The sequence below is a fragment of the Montipora foliosa genome, chromosome 13 (genome assembly GCF_036669935.1).
Source record: "Montipora foliosa isolate CH-2021 chromosome 13, ASM3666993v2, whole genome shotgun sequence".
Lineage (NCBI taxonomy): Eukaryota > Metazoa > Cnidaria > Anthozoa > Scleractinia > Acroporidae > Montipora > Montipora foliosa.
The window spans coordinates 19,493,714-19,511,213 of record NC_090881.1 but is presented as its reverse complement, the minus strand read 5'-3'; the positions used below and the strand labels follow the sequence as shown (position 1 = coordinate 19,511,213).

The window sequence follows — 17,500 nt, the reverse complement described above, 5'->3', positions numbered from 1 at the left end:
GATCTGAAATTTAATATATAAAGGGGCCTTCAAAACAACATTAGTGTCACATGACAGAAACAATGAGCAATTTTTAAAATTCCCGATACCAGAGCGTGTCCTTTGAAGTTATTAGGGACTTTAAGATCTACGACGGTGTCGTCGACAAAAACGTCACTTCAAAGTATAACTTTGCAGTATCGCAAGGTTTTCGCAATTAGCCCCTCTCGTTCATGTCGTACAATGTGGGCGAAGTATCCTAAACATAAATTGGTGCGTGAGCGGTTTCAGAGTAAAAATAGAGAATGAAAGATTCACATTTGTAAGCTCGCGTTGTCGCCAAAACCTCAAATTTGGTGATTTCATGTCGTCCTTTTGCAGAGTACCACAAAAATCTGTTGAGTTTTGGCGATGGCAATAGTGCAGGGAGTTTGGAAACAACACCTAAGGCCACGCGCGGTTGTGGGATACGGCGATACAATTTTTCTCCCCAGTCCTCCGAATTACGTCACCAGATCACCTGGAGGTGAAAACGAAACGCAGTATAGACCCTTTGCATAAATGGCGCCCAAATTTGAATAACAATACTTGATACATCCTTTAATAGCCTCACATTCATGAGAAAAATCCTTTGTCTTGAAACAGAAACACGAGACTAAGGATGTATCAAGTATTGTTATTCAATTTTGGGCGCCATTTATTCAAAGGGTCTATAAGCACGAGGAAATTTGCTGCGTCTGGCCAATTAAAGCACTCGTTCCAGATTCCCCGCGTCTGAGCATTTGAACAAAATGGCGGATGCCGTGGTTGATTTTGATGCTTATGTCGACGTTCGTTTTCACTAGCATAAGCTGCTTATGCTTGTGCTTGTGCTTGCCGTTGCGCATGCGTCCCTAGTGCCAGTGAAAACCAGGCTTAACCTCCCTATTGTTTTTCTCGGACGGACACACTCCAAATACAAAGACCGTATAATTTTATTGTTTTTCTCGGACGGACACACTCCAAATACAAAGACCGTATAATTTTATTGTTTTTCTCGGACGGACCCACTCCAAATACAAAGATCGTGTAATTCAACCTCGGTCCCAGGAGAAAAGCCCAGTGAAAACAGCTTTTATTTTATAAAATGTCTGAGGGAGATTCGGGCACATCAGTAAACAGAACTGACCTGATTCCTCAACGCCTGCAGAACCATCTCGAAGCTTGGGTTTCCATGATAAATCGGCGACTTGGTACATATTCCATTACCTTGTTGTCAAAAAACACTTGAGTTATTTGTTATAACGCGTACAAAAGCTTAACATTCAATCCAAATTGCGTTTTCTTGGCTTTTCATCAAATATTCTCTATCGAGACAGATAGAGCGAGTTTCAATCGAGTGTCGTAAAACCAAAACCAAAGTAATTACTTTGGCCAATCAAAAAGGACGGAGACAATCCAGTAAACCAATCAAAACTCGAAGTAATTACACGTAGCCGACACAAAGCGTGGGAAAATGTGCACGCGCGAAAAACCAACAAAACCAACGCAATTCGCTAATTACTTTCGACACTCAATTGAAAACCGCTGTATGTCCAACAAAAAAAAGAATTAGATGCACGTCGATTCTTTGATAAGTAGCACAGTGTGCATTTCTGGAGACAAGTGTAACGGGAAAGAAAGGAATTGATGACAAACACAAAACAACAACAACTTTGTATGCGGGAGATGTGACAAATATAATTCGCAAAGACAACTGATGACGATGATGATGATGTCTCACTGTTCATTGAATAAATTACAACGCGTGCAGAATGCTTGTGTGAGACTGATTTTCAGTGAACTAAAATTCTGTCACCAAACACCGCTAATCATGAAATCACATTGGGTGCCGGTTAGATTTCGAAATGATCATAACTTTTAAGATCTTTATGGGGGTGCAGGGATGGCGCAGAGGTAAAAACACGGGGAAAGCACTCGCCTACCATCAATGTGGCCCGGGTTCGATTCCCAGACTCGGCGTCATATGTGGGTTGAGTTTGTTGGTTCTCTACTCTGCACCTCAAAAACCAACATTTCACTTGATTTGCGTTCATCGTTAATTTCAGTTTACAATGTCCTCAATGAGCGCTCCAGCGCTAGAACGACTAGACACTTAAATAAAGTTCATTTCCTTTCTTTCTTTTAGGTTTAGCTCCTTCTTCTTTATCCTCTCTCCACGACATAACCTAAGGAATCCGACTACTAAACTTCTACTTCGTCCTTGTTTGAGATCTAACGCAACATGTGGGGTCAATTTAACAAAAAAGTTACTCTTGTAATATACAAGTTGAACCCTTGTTTTCACATGTGCACGCGAAAATGAGTTCCGTAAACGTCGTTACAAGTCGTTGTTACAAGACTCTGATAATAATTAGTGGTGTAGCGCTACACCTGTAGAATTTGGTACGTGTAAAATTTAATAAAAGTTTACCAGGAGTCCGACTTGTATCTTTACAAACGTCCAACTTGTTTCTCTTTCGCTTTAAAACGTCAACTCTTAAGCTCCCTTACACATCACAAATGACGTCAACATGTGGAAGGCACAAGAATGGCGCAAAGAACAAAATGCACACAAGAGTAAATGTATTTATCGAGAGTAAATCGCCACACAACGCAAAATCTCTGTTTGGGTTGTAGTCTACGTGTAGCCGTACCCTCTCCCCGAAAGAACCTCCCGAGCCTGCTCCCTTTTTTCTTTCGGGGGGAGGGTTCGGTTACACGTAGGCTATCTGGGTTGTTCTCTTACCTGAATGGGGTTGATAAAGGGGAAGTAGGTAGATATTCATGTCATCGTACGAAGTTGGAAGAGTCCTATAAGGCATCAAGCTGCTACTCAACAAAGAAATACCACCTGGAATGATGCAAAAACAGAGAGTATATCAATCGAAGTAGCATGGGTACAGGGTCCAGAAGAGTTCTATTGGATGATACATGGCAAATCTCACTATTTATGTGTGTCTGTCAAATGAAGTACCTACAAACGAGGCCTTTGAAGTGACACCGAGTACCCAATATTGCGGTTTCGTTCACCGTCTATTCACTGAGACCAAACCTGCAGGCAATGGACCTAACACACAAAGTGATACTTTACTTGCAAGATTTTAATTATGATTCACGATTGGGTAGAACTCCTCTGGATCCTGTGTTAGGGATGGACGATTTACAATCCCAGGCCAATTACACTGCTTCTTCCTTAACAACTTGTACCTTTGCACCTCCCCTCCCTCTGCAATCAGTGTTAACCCCAACTAAGCTCATCACACTCAACACCATGAACGTTTGGGCAATCAAGAGAGAATTGGGGGTGGGGAAGTTAAATAACCCATTTTCATCCTTAAGCCTTTGTTAACTGGCAAAATTCAAACCTCATTTGGTAGTTAATTTAGTATTACTCTCAAATGGCTTTTTAACAACTGGGCAAAGGATTTGAGCTTGAAGGCCAGTGCTTTTTAACTTTCAACGCTTCATGTATGCTAACTCTGATCCCAAGGTAGAAAGGAATATCTAATCCGCAAAAGTCAAGAGAAACCTGCTATATAGGAAGAAAATTAGCTTTGGTCATTCTGCTTTAATAATTATCTCTTTGGCTCCAAGGAGTGACCGGCATGTAATTCCTCCTCACAATTTCAATGTCACACAGGTAATGAGAATGAAGAATATTATCAGCTTAAGAGGTGTGATCTTGATATAACACTAAATTCTTATAATTACCAAACAATGAAATCCATACTAGTTGGGAGAATGACCGTTTAGATCGTGGGAATGAGAGAGTTAATATTACAGGTACTATTGTTAAGAAAAACAGTATGACACGGGCTTACTGTTTAGCTTCAGTCTGGAGTGCTGAAACATGGTGCTTGTGACACAAAGCATGGAGCTAAGATTCTCGTGGTGAAAATCTTCCCTTGCAGCTTTGTTGTAGACAAACACTGCAATCAAGAAGTTTATCATTTGGTTAGGACATTGAAATCTTGGTCTAACCTTTCATGATTGAAGGCATAGATAATTTAACACATTTTAGGGGTGATGTCGCAGCTCTGGTAACATATAATGTGATTGGCTGGCTAAACTAGCCAAAAACAAAAGACTACACGATTGAAACAATGACCTAGACTTGAAACAACAACAGAAGCTGCTTAAATTGTACAATACCAAACAATAGCAGATTACGAGAGCTGCTACAATACTGCATTTCACACATGGTAAAGCATTCCCAAAAGCTGCCTCCTTCCGTCAACCGAGCCAGTTTGGTTTGCTCACATAGAAGCTGTCAAAGACTATGTGGCATCTGGAAATTGAAGCTGCTGATATTTTTTGTTTAAAAATGCCACAGAACACCATTTTGTGTTTATAATATTTTTTGTTGGTGATTGGGCTTTAAGAAAAAATGAGTGACTTTCTCTACATATTTTGAAATCATCTGATGTGAATAAGTGATTTCATGACCCACATAGCTTTTTCTGTCACTGTGACAGTGTTCAGTCTTACCGATGTTTGGATATTGCTCATCAGAATCGTCAGGAGAGCTGGTGACCAAAACAAAAAACATTAGATAATTATTATTGTCATTGAATATTAAAAACCTGATCAAGCTCTGAAAACCATGAATAAAGTTTCATGTGTGTCATAGGTTGTTCAGTTCCATTTCAGTATGGAGTGACCGCAGGCACCCCAAGTTAAACAATAGACAAAAATACAAGGTCTTGTATGGAGCACAACAAGGGCATTTGAAAGAAAGAACTGCTTACCTTTATCCATTTCTTGCGTGTCTTGTCCTTCGTTAATTTTATTTTTGTGCTTCTTTTAGTGATTTTTTTAGGGAGTTTTTAGTGTCAGTGTTGTTTCTCTAGAAATACATACCGGTATATCTTTCAAACAACTGTAGTTATTTTGCTCCATACAAGTCTTTATAAATTTAATGCTCATTAACTTGGGGTGCATGTATCTATTGATCATGGGGTGCTACAAAAAGACCAACCAAAAGAAAAAGCCTCTGCACTCATCGTGTATATTAAGCAACCAAGAATTTAGACATTGTTGTCATCTCACCCTGAAGATTCATGAGTTGCGTGGCTTGTAGATGATGGCTTTAACATCTCAGCAGTTTTCAAAAGCCTAACAAGCAAGAATTAAAAAAGGAAGATTTCAAAGGACTCCAAGAATTCTTGGCGAAATGTCAGAATACATGGAAGTCCAACATGGGCAGATCAGTCCAAAGCTATTGAAGAAAAAGACTTGTGAAAAAAAGTGCAAATTGTAATGAAGACTAATGAACACACATTAGATATGACATAGTATTTAATACCCAATGAGGTGCATGGTGCCAAATTTATAGATAGAATAGATATGGTAAATAGTGCTTGTCATTGTGACCCTTTAGCAAGGCTGCTTTTAGTAATAATTATTAAGTATTATTATTGGCATAATAGATAGCAAATGGAAGTGGACTCAGCAATAAATATGTGGTGGAGTCAAGAAAAGAGAAAATGCTTTATTTTTAGTTACCGGTACTGTTCTTGGCTAAAAATCACCTGGGCTTCCTTTGGTAATAAACCTAACAGGATCTTTGAGGATATTGACAATTCTTTGAAAAATGTTAAAGGATGTTTAAATTGGAGGTCCTCAGTTGCTAGAGAATGCATGTTTTATGAGTCAAATGAGTCAATGAGTCATGAGTCATGAGTCAATGGACTCACAGTCAATATAGCAATAATTTGTTGATTAAGCCTAAGCCCTCGTTTCAGTGATTAGGCCTAAGCACTCTCTGAAATTTTAGCTTTCATTTTATGGTTTAATTAACTGCAATAACTCGTTGACTCATTGACTCATGACTCATTGACTCATTGACTCATTGACTCATAAATACTTGACACTCCAGTTGCTAAAACATTTTTCTAATTAGGATCCTTCAGAAAATATATAATGCAAGTAGAATAAACTTAGTAAGATCCACAAAGGTTTTAAAAAGGTCTTTTAAGGTCATTAAATCAAGATGAGAATCATGGCAAGAATTTTTTCCAGCATTCCTGATGACACTGTCACTTATTGTCAGGACCTTCACAATCAATGAACAATTTTAAACAAGCTTGAACAATACCGGTAGATGGTTTTGAGGAAAAATGGAAGTTCTTGAGGAAAGCAAATTCTCAACATAATTACCACAATTACATGTACCTCATGATATTAAGGTCTGTGAACCAATCCTGTACTACTACAATCACATGACAGACAGTAAACAGGAATGTAACAATCTGTAAAGACTGGAAAAACAAGAATAATGTTAATAGAAAAAGCATTAATAATAATAATAATAATAATAATAATAATAATAATAATAATAATAATAATAATAATAATAATAATAATAATAAGAGGACGAAGAAGAAGAAGAAGAAGAAGAAGAAGAAGAAGAAGACAAAGTTGGAAAATTACTGTAATTTGGGACACTTAGTGATTGTATGGCTTTTTGTGGAGAAGGAAAAACTTGAACTCGTACACTGTGAAACCTTTTGCAGTAGAGCTAAACAATTAATGGACTACAACACTGAAAGGTGATTGTTCATTCCACTTTTGCCAGTACTAAGGTTTTGTATAGCAAAACAACAAATTACTTAACGGAGTACAGGCTACCCACATATATGTATCATAGTTTGTGCTTAAGCATGACAAAGTAGCTATGTGAAAGGCAAATATAATGGTTGCAAGTTACCTGAATCTCATTGTAGTTCTCTGGTGAAGTGTACTCAGGAGGAATATTGCGATCATGATGAATCAAGTGATCCAGGATTGCTGCACTCAATAATGGCTGAATGGAATCAATACCGAGACAGGAAAGATTTACAAATGTTGAGTTTAAAAATAAAATACTATTATAATAAGTGAGCTATGATCCTTGCAGTTATGAATGCAATTTTAACAATTGCATAGAGAAAGACTTCAAAAGGGTTTAAACCTGTGACCTCGCGATACTGGTGTGACGCTCTAACCAACTGAGCTGTGAAGCCACTGATGTTGGGAGCTGGTCATTTGTGGGTTCAAAGGTTCCTGTGATGAATGAATCAATGAATGAAATGATATAAAATTATTTATGAAATGAATCACATAATTAACTGTGGATATGAAATCAAGTGAGCTACCATTTTCGCAGTTGTGAACTTTATTTTATAAAGTGATTTTCAATTGAGTGTTGAAAGTAATAAGCGAATTGCTCTGCTTTTGCATTACTTCACTCATTGATTGGTTCAAAGTTCTCGCGCCACTTTTTCAACCAATCAGAAGTGAAACCAAAACCAATCATGGCTCATGCATGCACACTTTCCTGTGCTTTGCCTCTGCTACATGTAATTACTTCAAGTTTTGATTGGTTTACTGGATGGTCTCCGTCCTTTTTGATCGGCCAAAGTAATTACTTTGGTTTTGGTTTTACGACACTTGATTGAAACTCGCTCTATCTGCAGTTCAAGATATGATTCATTTCATATACACCATTTTCTTCATTTGTTCATTGATTCACTGATTCATTCATTTATGAAAGCACTTTATCACGACCCTTCTTCAGAATGCCATTAAAAAAAAATGTTCTTGTAAGTTACAGTAAAATCAGTTACTAATACAGGAGCTTTACCTGTGTATCCAGAAGAATCACTCTCTCTTGAGTTACAGCTATATCCATACCACAAGTCTGATTAGTTCCATCTTCCTGAAATTCACAATGACAACACTGCTCCATCTGTAAATAGTAATTAAGTAATCTGACATCCATGTGTTGTTGTCAGATGCAATAGACCAATTCGGCTAACTCAATGTTGTACCCAATTCAAATCTCTCGGGGTGAAGATTCTTTGTGTGTTGAATTTGCATGAAAATGAAGCATTCACATTTAAATGATATGGAAATACTTGGAACAAAACGTTTTATTCCCAAAAGATTTGAATTGGGTACAACATTGAGTTAGCCGAATTGGTCTATTATCTAGACTGGGAGCTCGTCCTATAACTTTTACTCTGCTTGTGAATTTGTCAAATTGCGACTTTCTAAATCTGGATTGGGAACATTGTGGGGATGCAAACCCAGGGAAGACAATAAGCGCTGGTTCTTGCTTTATCTTTTCCTTTAAGCACGGGTCAGTTTTGTAAACTAACCTGAACTTGTCTTGACTGTACAGGGAATAAGGGAGATCTGGACAAAAAGAAATGAAACAAAATGATATGTCAGTGGGACAGTTACAGTTACATTTGAACTTTCCTCTTCAGTCTTGGAGGTTTGGTAGTACTGAGGTGAATTGCAAGTATCCCAGATCCTCATTCTCAGAGTCAGTGATGTCACCTTGGCAAGAAATTTTGCTCTACACACTAGCTCCTTCTCTCTCTACCGACCCAGGAGGAATCCTAAGATGGACCAGAGTTCCCTCCAGGGGGGAGTAGCAGTAGTCTAAATTAATACACTTTATAGAGTTTTAATAAAAGTGTAACATCATAAAAAATTAAATTTGTTAAATCATGGGATTTGTTGGGATATTTTGAAAGAACAACATCTGAAGGGCCTACTCGCCAAAAATAGCATTTCAGGGCAAAATGTCTTTGAGATATTAGCCCACTTACATGTATGCTCTGACAACTCTATACAAATCCTTCTAAATTTGACTCAGTAGATAACATCAGGAACAGAGTCAAATTTAGAAGGATTTGTGTGGAGTCATCAGAGCAAAACCGGAATAGTATCTCTGAGACAATTTGCCCCACAAGGCTTGTTTTTGGCAACTATGCCTTTCAGATGTTGTTCTTTCAAAATATCCCAACAAATCCCATAATTTCAAAATTTTTATTTTTTATGACGTCACCACTTTAGAACTCTATTCTGATGAAAAAATGGAGCTCTGGGGCTATAGTTGAGTTCTTGAAGTGTTATTGTTATTGTTGTTGTTGTTGTTCTTCTTCTTTTCCTTCATGTGGACGTTTTGCAACCTTACACCCCCCCCTCCCCTGACAAACTATTGTCAAGCCGAAGCCTTTTCTATTTGCTAGCAATGGATACTCTTCCTTTCCAACCCTTCCTTGATACAAGGTCTGGTAAAATGAGCCATGTACAATGTATACACTTCTGCATTTTAAAAAAAGCTATTTCAGATGAAGAGCCTTTCAGGTGAAAAATGGTTTTAATGCATTATTAAAAGTAAACCTCATAACGGCAAAATATCAAAATCTAGGAACTCTAAACTATTATTTGTGCTCCTTTTTGCAGTAATAAGAAGAATCTGTTTACCAGTCAGAGAGTTAAATTTGTAATGATCGATCCTTCTGCCCGTTACTTGTATGTTTGTATAAGCAGTGATGTTATGAGGAAAAGCTAGATGCCAGTCGCTCTTTAAGGATAAAAATTTGACACTAGAACTTGCTTTGACTAAGAGACTGTAGTGATTAGTGGACAAACAACTGGTGTACTTTCTTCACCTCTTCACTTTAAACACCAAAAATACTTATACTTTTACCAACCTTGAGTCAGTAAAAGGATTTGCACCAGCTAAAGTTGACAGGATAGTTGACTTTCCTACACCTTGGGGACCCACAATACCAACCACAAGGAAATCTGTCTGATCAACTAGGATCTAAATAGGAAATACAAAAGGAACAAGCCTTTTGCCATGACCTATCATTTTATGTTAAATAGAAGAATCCACCCTCACTTGAAAACACATAAATATTATTTTATTTTTTCCAATGGAGATCCCAATAACATATCATGTTTCAGGGTTCCTAATGATTGGGCACATGTTGAAACTTGAATTGGTGCATGCTGTTTGCATTCCAATATATTGCCATTGAGCTAGATGCACATTGCATGAAGCTTGATGTGTTCTTCTCAAACTCATTAATAATTCATAAGGTATTAGCCAATCGGAGTGCCCCATTTTGGTCAGGTGTATGTAACTTGATACCCAATGAAACTTATACAGATCAAGGACTCAAAGTTAGTAAAAACAATGTCGAGATAGATGTTGGTCCACATCAGCTGAATAGCTGCCAAAACTGCAACCTGCTCAAACAAATAAATAACAAACAAACAAACAAACAAACAAACAAACAAAAAAGTCATGTCAAAAACTTGTGCTTCATGTTTGATCAAGGGTTACAAAAACCTCAAAACAATAAAGAGGCTCTGCCAGGGTAAATTCCGACAAGTGACATGGCCTAAAAAGTAGCAACAGCACTTAAAAGTGAAATTGCGACAAATGACATTCTTTCTTTAAATTTCCGACAGCAACGGTCACAGCAATGTGAAACATTGAAAGTACTGACACAAGACCTTTTAAAATCCAGACAAGCGACATGGGAACCCCCCTGGCAGGGCCTCAATAAAAACAGTTCGCCTATGGCGCCGTTCTTTCATCTGTGTCTAGGGGTGTTTGGAACTTGACATATTACTTGCACTCATTTTTGACATATTACTTTGCTGAATGATAGAATAATAATAATAATAATAACAATAATAATAATTTATGATTATTTATAGAGTTGATTTATTGCCCCACCTCTAAAGCACTGTCATTCCACTGCAAGTTCTCATCAAGTAGTTTCACTAACTGTGGGCTCCTGTCATGATCAGGAACACCAAGTTTCAGAGAACTTAGGTTTGCGCTGACTGCATCAATGCTTGAGCTTGTACCTGAAAAGAAGTGAAACACAATAAATTTAGTATTATTGTCAGTAAATGGTGTTCAATTAAGTTCTTCTTTCACCCTTTTATTTGTCATTGATTCCTCAGTGCACTATCTCTTATGGGACTGCAAATAACCTCAATTTGTCAGAGTGAAATATGCCCCATTCCCTTTGTCTGTTACCAGTTCCCTCAATAATTAGCAATTTCTTTCTCTCACTAACCTGTTGTTTGCTTTAAAAAGTCATGCTGTTGGAAAAACATGTTCATAAAGTTGTATACTGAAAGCACATTTACAGAAATTTGCCTTCACTGCATGCAAACCGGTTGAGCAGCGGGCTGCAATGCCGGAGGTAGTGAGTTCCGCTCCTTTGGAACCAACACTCAGGGTCTTAAAATAACAGGAGAAAGTGCTGGCTAGAATCTGTAGTCTTCTTGGATAAGGAAGATAAACCATAGGCCCCGGCTCACAACCCATCAACGTTCAGAACCCTGTGGGATGTAAAAGAACCCATACACTATTCGCAAAGAGTAGGGCATGGAGTTCTCCGCCAGTGTTTTGGCAGCCTACATTTCCTTCAAAACTGACAGTATTTTAGTGATAGTGATTTTTTTATGTTGCAATATCTTGGTCAATATCTGTTTAATTCCATAGTCTCAAGTCCAAAGTCCAAAGTCCACATTCCATGATCTAACCATGGTTAAATGCGATTGTAGAATAGCTGTTCACATTTGAAACTGTTGTCAACGGTGTTGACTCCAATCAAAACCAGGAAAGAGATGCTTTACAAGTTTCTATGTTGGTACTTAAAAATATTTCATACTTTTTCTTAACAATACCAGGAGAAATTAACCCGGTACGATGTGTTCCCAAGTAATACGATGACCGGATATTGCATGCAAAAACACAAAAACTTGTTTGGAGTCATGTACACAATTCTTTAATACATATTTCCCCACTAATCTGTCACGTAGTCATCTGTGGTTTAGTGGTCACCATGATTACCCTTGAATGAAGAGATAGCGAGTTCAAAGCCTACTTGTGCTGCCTTCTCCGAAAAGTGTCTACAAGGCAAAGAGATCTTACGCATACGCACCCAAACCAAGAGGCCCCCAAAAAAGTCCAACACTTTGCACTGCTAAAAAATGATTCCACTGTTCAAATATACAGTGTACATTTATCAAATTTGTGTGTACATAGAGTATTTGTTGAGTCTACAATCTTGGACAAAATAGATGGGAAATTTGTACCCCCCCCCCCCCTCCACCCCAAATCAAGGATGGGAAAATGGTGCGTTTTGGCTTTTGCGCGGCTTCATCCTTGATTTGGGGGGATAGGGGTTTGCTTCCATTTTATTCTGTCCAAGATTGTAGTTTAAGTTGAAGCTGTGCAGACCTGTCGCTGCGCTTGCTGTCACTCCACCAATATTATGAGTTTGCAAGCCACCTGCAGACCTGTCTGATGTGTGGCTTGACTGATGATCAACTGCAAGTGTTTTGCTCCGCACAGCAGAGGGTGTGCCACTGGGTCTACTTGCGATAGTCTGTGGATCTTGAGATGGTTCCCTTCAAAAGATGTCACACATCAAGTCAATCAGTCAGTCAACAAAAGTACATGAATCATTCAACATTTCCATTCAAAGTTGCAGCCAAAGTTAGAAGTGAATAGTGCCAACAACTGCCAATCATGCTGTTGCTTGTACTGATGACAAGTGAATGATAATGAAGCCCATTTACAAAGTAAATATGGATGTGCCATTTGTACAAATGACTATTGACCAAAACCACTTTTCTCCAGTAACACAACTTAAAAGATGCATCATGCACTTGAACAAACCAAGGTTTGAACCAAGGAGTCATGTCAAATCTCCATAAAGTAAGATCATACGACTCAGAGTAGACCCAAGAAGGACTTATTGATGACATTAATAATACTTTATCAACTGATATTTTGACAACCTGAGTTTGAAGTCACGCTCTAACTGGTCAGTGGAAATGTAATGTTATCAGTCTGCCAAGTCAGCCGTGAAGTATTTGCCAACTGGGTGTATTTCAGTCTGTTGAAGCTCTGTTGAAGCTCTGAAGCTCTGTTGTTGTTTGACTTTGGTTAAATCAATAAGTTTAATCAAATCGTTCAGTGGAGATTGTTTACTACGTGTAGGGTACGTAAAGTGGCCCCTTAAAGTGTAAGCACCAAAATACATCTTCAAAACAACACACACCCTGGTCACAAGGGTTGGGACGGTTCACGGCAGATGACTTCACAGGAAGCCTATATGTATCTCATGACCAAGACCACGTAAGCCCACCTGCCCCCCTCCCCCCTGTCAATGTTGATAAAAATCTTGAGAAAAAAAAACCTTGACAGTAGCTTAGCCAAAATTTCAAGAAATGTTCACCTTCAAGAAGAGTATTCGTCAACTAAAGTGATGATAAGATAGATATTCACGTCTTATTCCAATAATTACAATTTTTCAGTGATCACGTTCACTTCCAACACAACCGTCTAACAACTTTCTATTGTCCCTTTTTCCTTTTTAACCACATCCAATCTGGTCTTCAGAAAGGCTTCATTTTCTTTCAACATTTCAACATTTTCTTTCAACATTCATTAAGTATAGTTATTGCTGTTTTAGGAGTAAACTCATTAAAGATTAAAGACATTGCTAGGGGGACGGGGGGTCAATTACACTTGCTTCTATTCATCTTTTTCTAAAACGTCAAGGACATAGTTGAAATTGTGGGTTTTAGAGCACAAAAGGGGAGGTGTCCCAACAACTTATGGCCAGGATTGTAGTTACCAACAGAGCTAGAGACACTTTAATGACCTACCGGGATATTGCTTTATTCCTAGACACAAGTGACGTTAAAGTTGAGGAGAAAGTTATGTCAGGGACACTTTAAACATACAATGTATCTTGCGAAAAGATGGAGGGACTCAACCCAGTACTATGACACAATTGTGAGAAAACAACAAAGCCCTGTCTACACAAGCAATTTTTTATGGGGCAAGCACATTAATCTTGATCGTGTAGATAGCACAACAAATAATCTTCTTAATGATGAAATGGTATATGAAATGAATCATATATGAACTGCGGATATGAAATCAAGTGAAGCTATGATCTTTGCAGTTATGACAATTCACAGTTAAGTGGGACAGCAATGCCTTTAGACTGCAGAGATAAAGCAGAAACAAGGCAAGATTGCCTGGTCATTCTCTAATGACGCTCACTAAAAGGCAGAAATTTGCCACATTTTATGTGACAAGTCGTCTACACAAACAATTTTTCATTTGTGACAACTTTTATTTGTCACATAAAAGCTAACACGCCAGCTTTTCAGCAAATACATTTGTCACATAAAAATTGGCCATATTTCCTCGTCTACATATACACAAGTAAATAAAAATTGTCACACAAAAATTGTGAAATAAAAATTGCTAGTGTAGATGGGGCTTAATTACTTCAACTCTCATAATTTTTCAAAACACCAGGAATACGACTATAGTCTTTCTTTGACAAAAACATGCTTTCAACATCTTCACAATCATGTCTTCATCAATGGCTGGATAATGCATCGTGTTTCCTAAAGTTAATTTTTGATCTGAAAGGGGCGGTCTCGAAATTGAAGACCTTAAGACCCTGAAAACTTGAAAACTTTGAAATGAATAAAGTACTCCAAAACTCTCAATTTTGCTAACCCTAGGCCTAAAAACCAACTTTAGACCTAGTTAGGCCTCGGTTTAGCCAAATTGAGGTTTTGGGAGTATTTTATTCCTTTCAGAGTTTTCAAGTTTTTAGAGTCTTAAAGGTCTTCGTTTTCAAGACACTCTCTGAAAGGTACACATTTTTCCAAAGTACATTCATAACAAGATGAGGTAAACTAACACTTTCAATGATAGTCACCTTGGTTTTATTAAAATTTGCTTCACTGGAGTTTCTTGTCCCTACGGATAGAATTAGCATTAACAAAGTGCACATTAAAGCGGGCAGGTACAAAAGTCAGAACGGTTCAACTCAGATCGCTCACATCAGATCGAGTGAAAACAGTTTTGTAAGCCAAAATTACTCCTCGTTTGCGCCAATTTCACCAAGGTTACCTTAAAGATTAGGGCTAGGGTGGTTTCTCAAGGCCTTACCATTTTTTTTACGTCAATCCAAGGTGAGTGATCTGAGTTGATCCAGTCAGACTTTTGTACCTGCCTTATAGACCTTATTCATAAATGGCGGTCAATTTATAATTCTTTTGTCGAAGTGCAAATTAGCCTACCAAGCCTCGATACCATACAGTCAATTGAAAAGAATTCTTGCTCTAAAATGAGGCTTGGTAGGTTAATTTGCATGTGGACAAAAGAATTATAAATGTGACCGCCATTTATGAATACGGTCTATTAAAGTACTAATACAACTATAGTACACTCCTCCTAAACTCCAAGGGCTATCGGTTTATGGTTGTTATGCCACAAGCTGATTCCCGCGCAATTATTAACACATGCACTAGTGCATTACTTATATTAAGAAAAATTTGAACAAGAAGATCAAATCCAAAGTTGCTTTTACAAGGCAAAAACAAAGGTACCCCAAGAAAAACAAACTTGTCCAACATTCACTAGTTGTACAATCCTATAATACATTTCTTTTAACCCAAATAAATTTGGCATAATTATTGGCATATATCTCCTGGGACACGAAGATGTCCCAAGAGAAATTGAAAACAATGTTTATGCAAATTTCTGGGGGGGTAAAAGAGGTGTATTATGGGATTTATGCAAGTGGTGAATTGAATGACGAGTCACAGAATCAAACCTGCCATAATACTATTAATCAGTTGTACATTAATGCTAGAGTGACATGGCTCCAAAAACCCTTCTGACCAATAATAATAGGAGTTTGTAATAACTGTGTATACACAGTACAAAATTAATAACATCAACGTACACAGGAGCGAGGATGGCACAGTCGGTTAGTGCGCGACTTTGATGCAAGAGGTCCTGAGTTTGATTCCCGGATGTCACATCCTTGTTTCGACTTCTTTCCATTCTGTGTAGCTTAAGTAGCTTTAAATACTCGTAAAACAGAGTACTGATGGTGAGGGGGGAGTAAAATGAGCGCACCGTCGACCTCAGGTTTGTCAGTTGAATTACTGTTACGAGTTATCGACGTTAAATATGGTTGCTTTACTTTACTTTCACATCTGGGGAAATGATCTTATATCAATGCATCTAGGGAAGTGATCTTACTCTGTCTGCAGTAGGCTTGGTCAGTATAATTGGAGTTTTCATTGGTGGGGTAGATGATTGGACTCCTGATGCAGCACCCTCAACTTTTCCCTGCAATGACAGTACCAAGACTTCAACAAGAAGACATAGCTTCCCCATAATCTTATTTATATTTTACTTAGACTCACTCTATAAGAATGAGGATTACAACATTGTAATCTCAGTGGGTGCTATCCATAATAAACAAGGCATTAATAGTTTAAGACTGTTGCGCACTTGCAGAATCGTTTACATTCCTTGACCTTATCGTATGAACATTACACTACAACAAGTTGCAAAATTGTTGAGACACTTTCATTAAAAAAACACCTTTTCTAGCTTCCAGTGCCTGCCGTATCTAGAATTTAAACCTTTCCCACTTCCTTTCCCCTCTCCCCCTTTCAATGTTGACTGCTTAAGTTCCCAACATTTTTTTGTCTTGCTAGCAACACTGATAAGGTGGGGAGGGGGGCTGCAGTGTGAGAGATAATAGGGAAATTAATAACGCCCCAAGAAGGTGAAGTGTCTTCACTACTTTTGCAACTTGTTGTAGCTCTTGGCCGTTCAATTGTGTCTTTATCTCACAAATGTCACAATAGCTTGTGCTAAATGACATTAAGTCCTGATATACAAAAATTTGGTTTATCAACGGAGTTGATAATGTAAATTGACCACCGTACAGAGATTCTAAAAGCTGACGTTTCGAGCGTTAGCCCTTCGTCAGAGCGAATCGAGGGATTATGGGTTACGTGTAGTTTTTATAGTAGAGTAGGAGCTACGCTATTGGTGGTAACATGGCAACGTGAAAAGTAGGAATATATTAGTTAAATGAAAAGCGTTCGTTAATACCGTGAGGATTAAGGGTGCCGATTTGAAAGATGAATTTTTGTTCCAGATTCTTGCGGCTTTCCGTCGTACCTAGATGTAGGGAAAGGCCGCAGATAGCCATGTGTTTTTTGGAGTGGTTAGGCAGATTAAAATGGCGAGCGACTGGCTTAGATGCATCCTTGTCATTCTTTTCAACATCGCGAAGGTGTTCGCGGAATCGGTCACCTAGTCGTCTACCTGTCTCACCAATGTATAATTTATTGCATAACGTACAGGTTATGCAATAAATGACATTTGCGGAGTCCTGATAGTCCAGCCCACCAACATGTGTGCTGCAAGTTCTGTCTTAATGGCAGTTACATACATGTCCATGATCAGAGGGTGTAAAGTACAGGTTGCAAGTCATTGTTTTAACATAATTGAAACAACCCAAACCTTTACAAAAATGCTAAGCTTAGGCATAAACATTACCTAAAGCGTAGTGTTTAGGACTAATGTTATCATTAGCAAAGGTTTGGGTTAGCCTAGGGTTAGCCAAATTGAGGGTCAGCCACGTAGACCACTGACCCTACCCTTGAAGATCTTTCTCTATAGCCTCTTTCTCTTCTGCGGCCTCCCCTTCCACGGCGGAACCCTCTGTCTTGATCCTCCATTTTGAATTCGATTAGTAGCTCATGTAGTGATAAACGAAAATTACTCATAACAGTTGCATGATGGGAAGATCTTCATGATATCACTTCTTTTTGTCGGCGAAAAGTG

At 38.2% G+C, this 17,500-nt stretch overlaps 1 protein-coding gene across 3 annotated transcripts in view; it reads right to left on the bottom strand.

The window, feature by feature from the left end:
• Positions 1-17,409, bottom strand: part of LOC137983346 (nonsense-mediated mRNA decay factor SMG9-like) — a 19,128-nt gene extending 1,719 nt beyond the window's left edge. The window contains exons 1-16 of one of the 3 annotated variants that reach the window (XM_068830548.1): positions 17,314-17,409; positions 15,896-15,985; positions 14,562-14,602; positions 12,050-12,219; positions 10,529-10,662; positions 9,492-9,604; positions 8,142-8,178; positions 7,625-7,699; positions 6,710-6,805; positions 6,175-6,260; positions 5,050-5,115; positions 4,489-4,526; positions 3,822-3,929; positions 2,747-2,851; positions 1,148-1,227; positions 1-3 (exon numbers count right to left, since the gene is read on the bottom strand). The exon at positions 1-3 is cut by the window's left edge and continues 53 nt beyond it. In XM_068830548.1, coding sequence (XP_068686649.1) covers positions 1-3; positions 1,148-1,227; positions 2,747-2,851; positions 3,822-3,929; positions 4,489-4,526; positions 5,050-5,115; positions 6,175-6,260; positions 6,710-6,805; positions 7,625-7,699; positions 8,142-8,178; positions 9,492-9,604; positions 10,529-10,662; positions 12,050-12,219; positions 14,562-14,602; positions 15,896-15,985; positions 17,314-17,394 — 1,323 coding nt within the window. In that variant the 5' untranslated portion in view covers positions 17,395-17,409. Of the gene's footprint in view, positions 4-1,147; positions 1,228-2,746; positions 2,852-3,821; positions 3,930-4,488; positions 4,527-5,049; positions 5,116-6,174; positions 6,261-6,709; positions 6,806-7,624; positions 7,700-8,141; positions 8,179-9,491; positions 9,605-10,528; positions 10,663-12,049; positions 12,220-14,561; positions 14,603-15,895; positions 15,986-17,212 lie in introns of all 3 variants that reach the window. The other 2 variants (XM_068830550.1, XM_068830549.1) reach the window with 2 other exon arrangements.
• Positions 17,410-17,500: the final 91 nt, after the last annotated feature.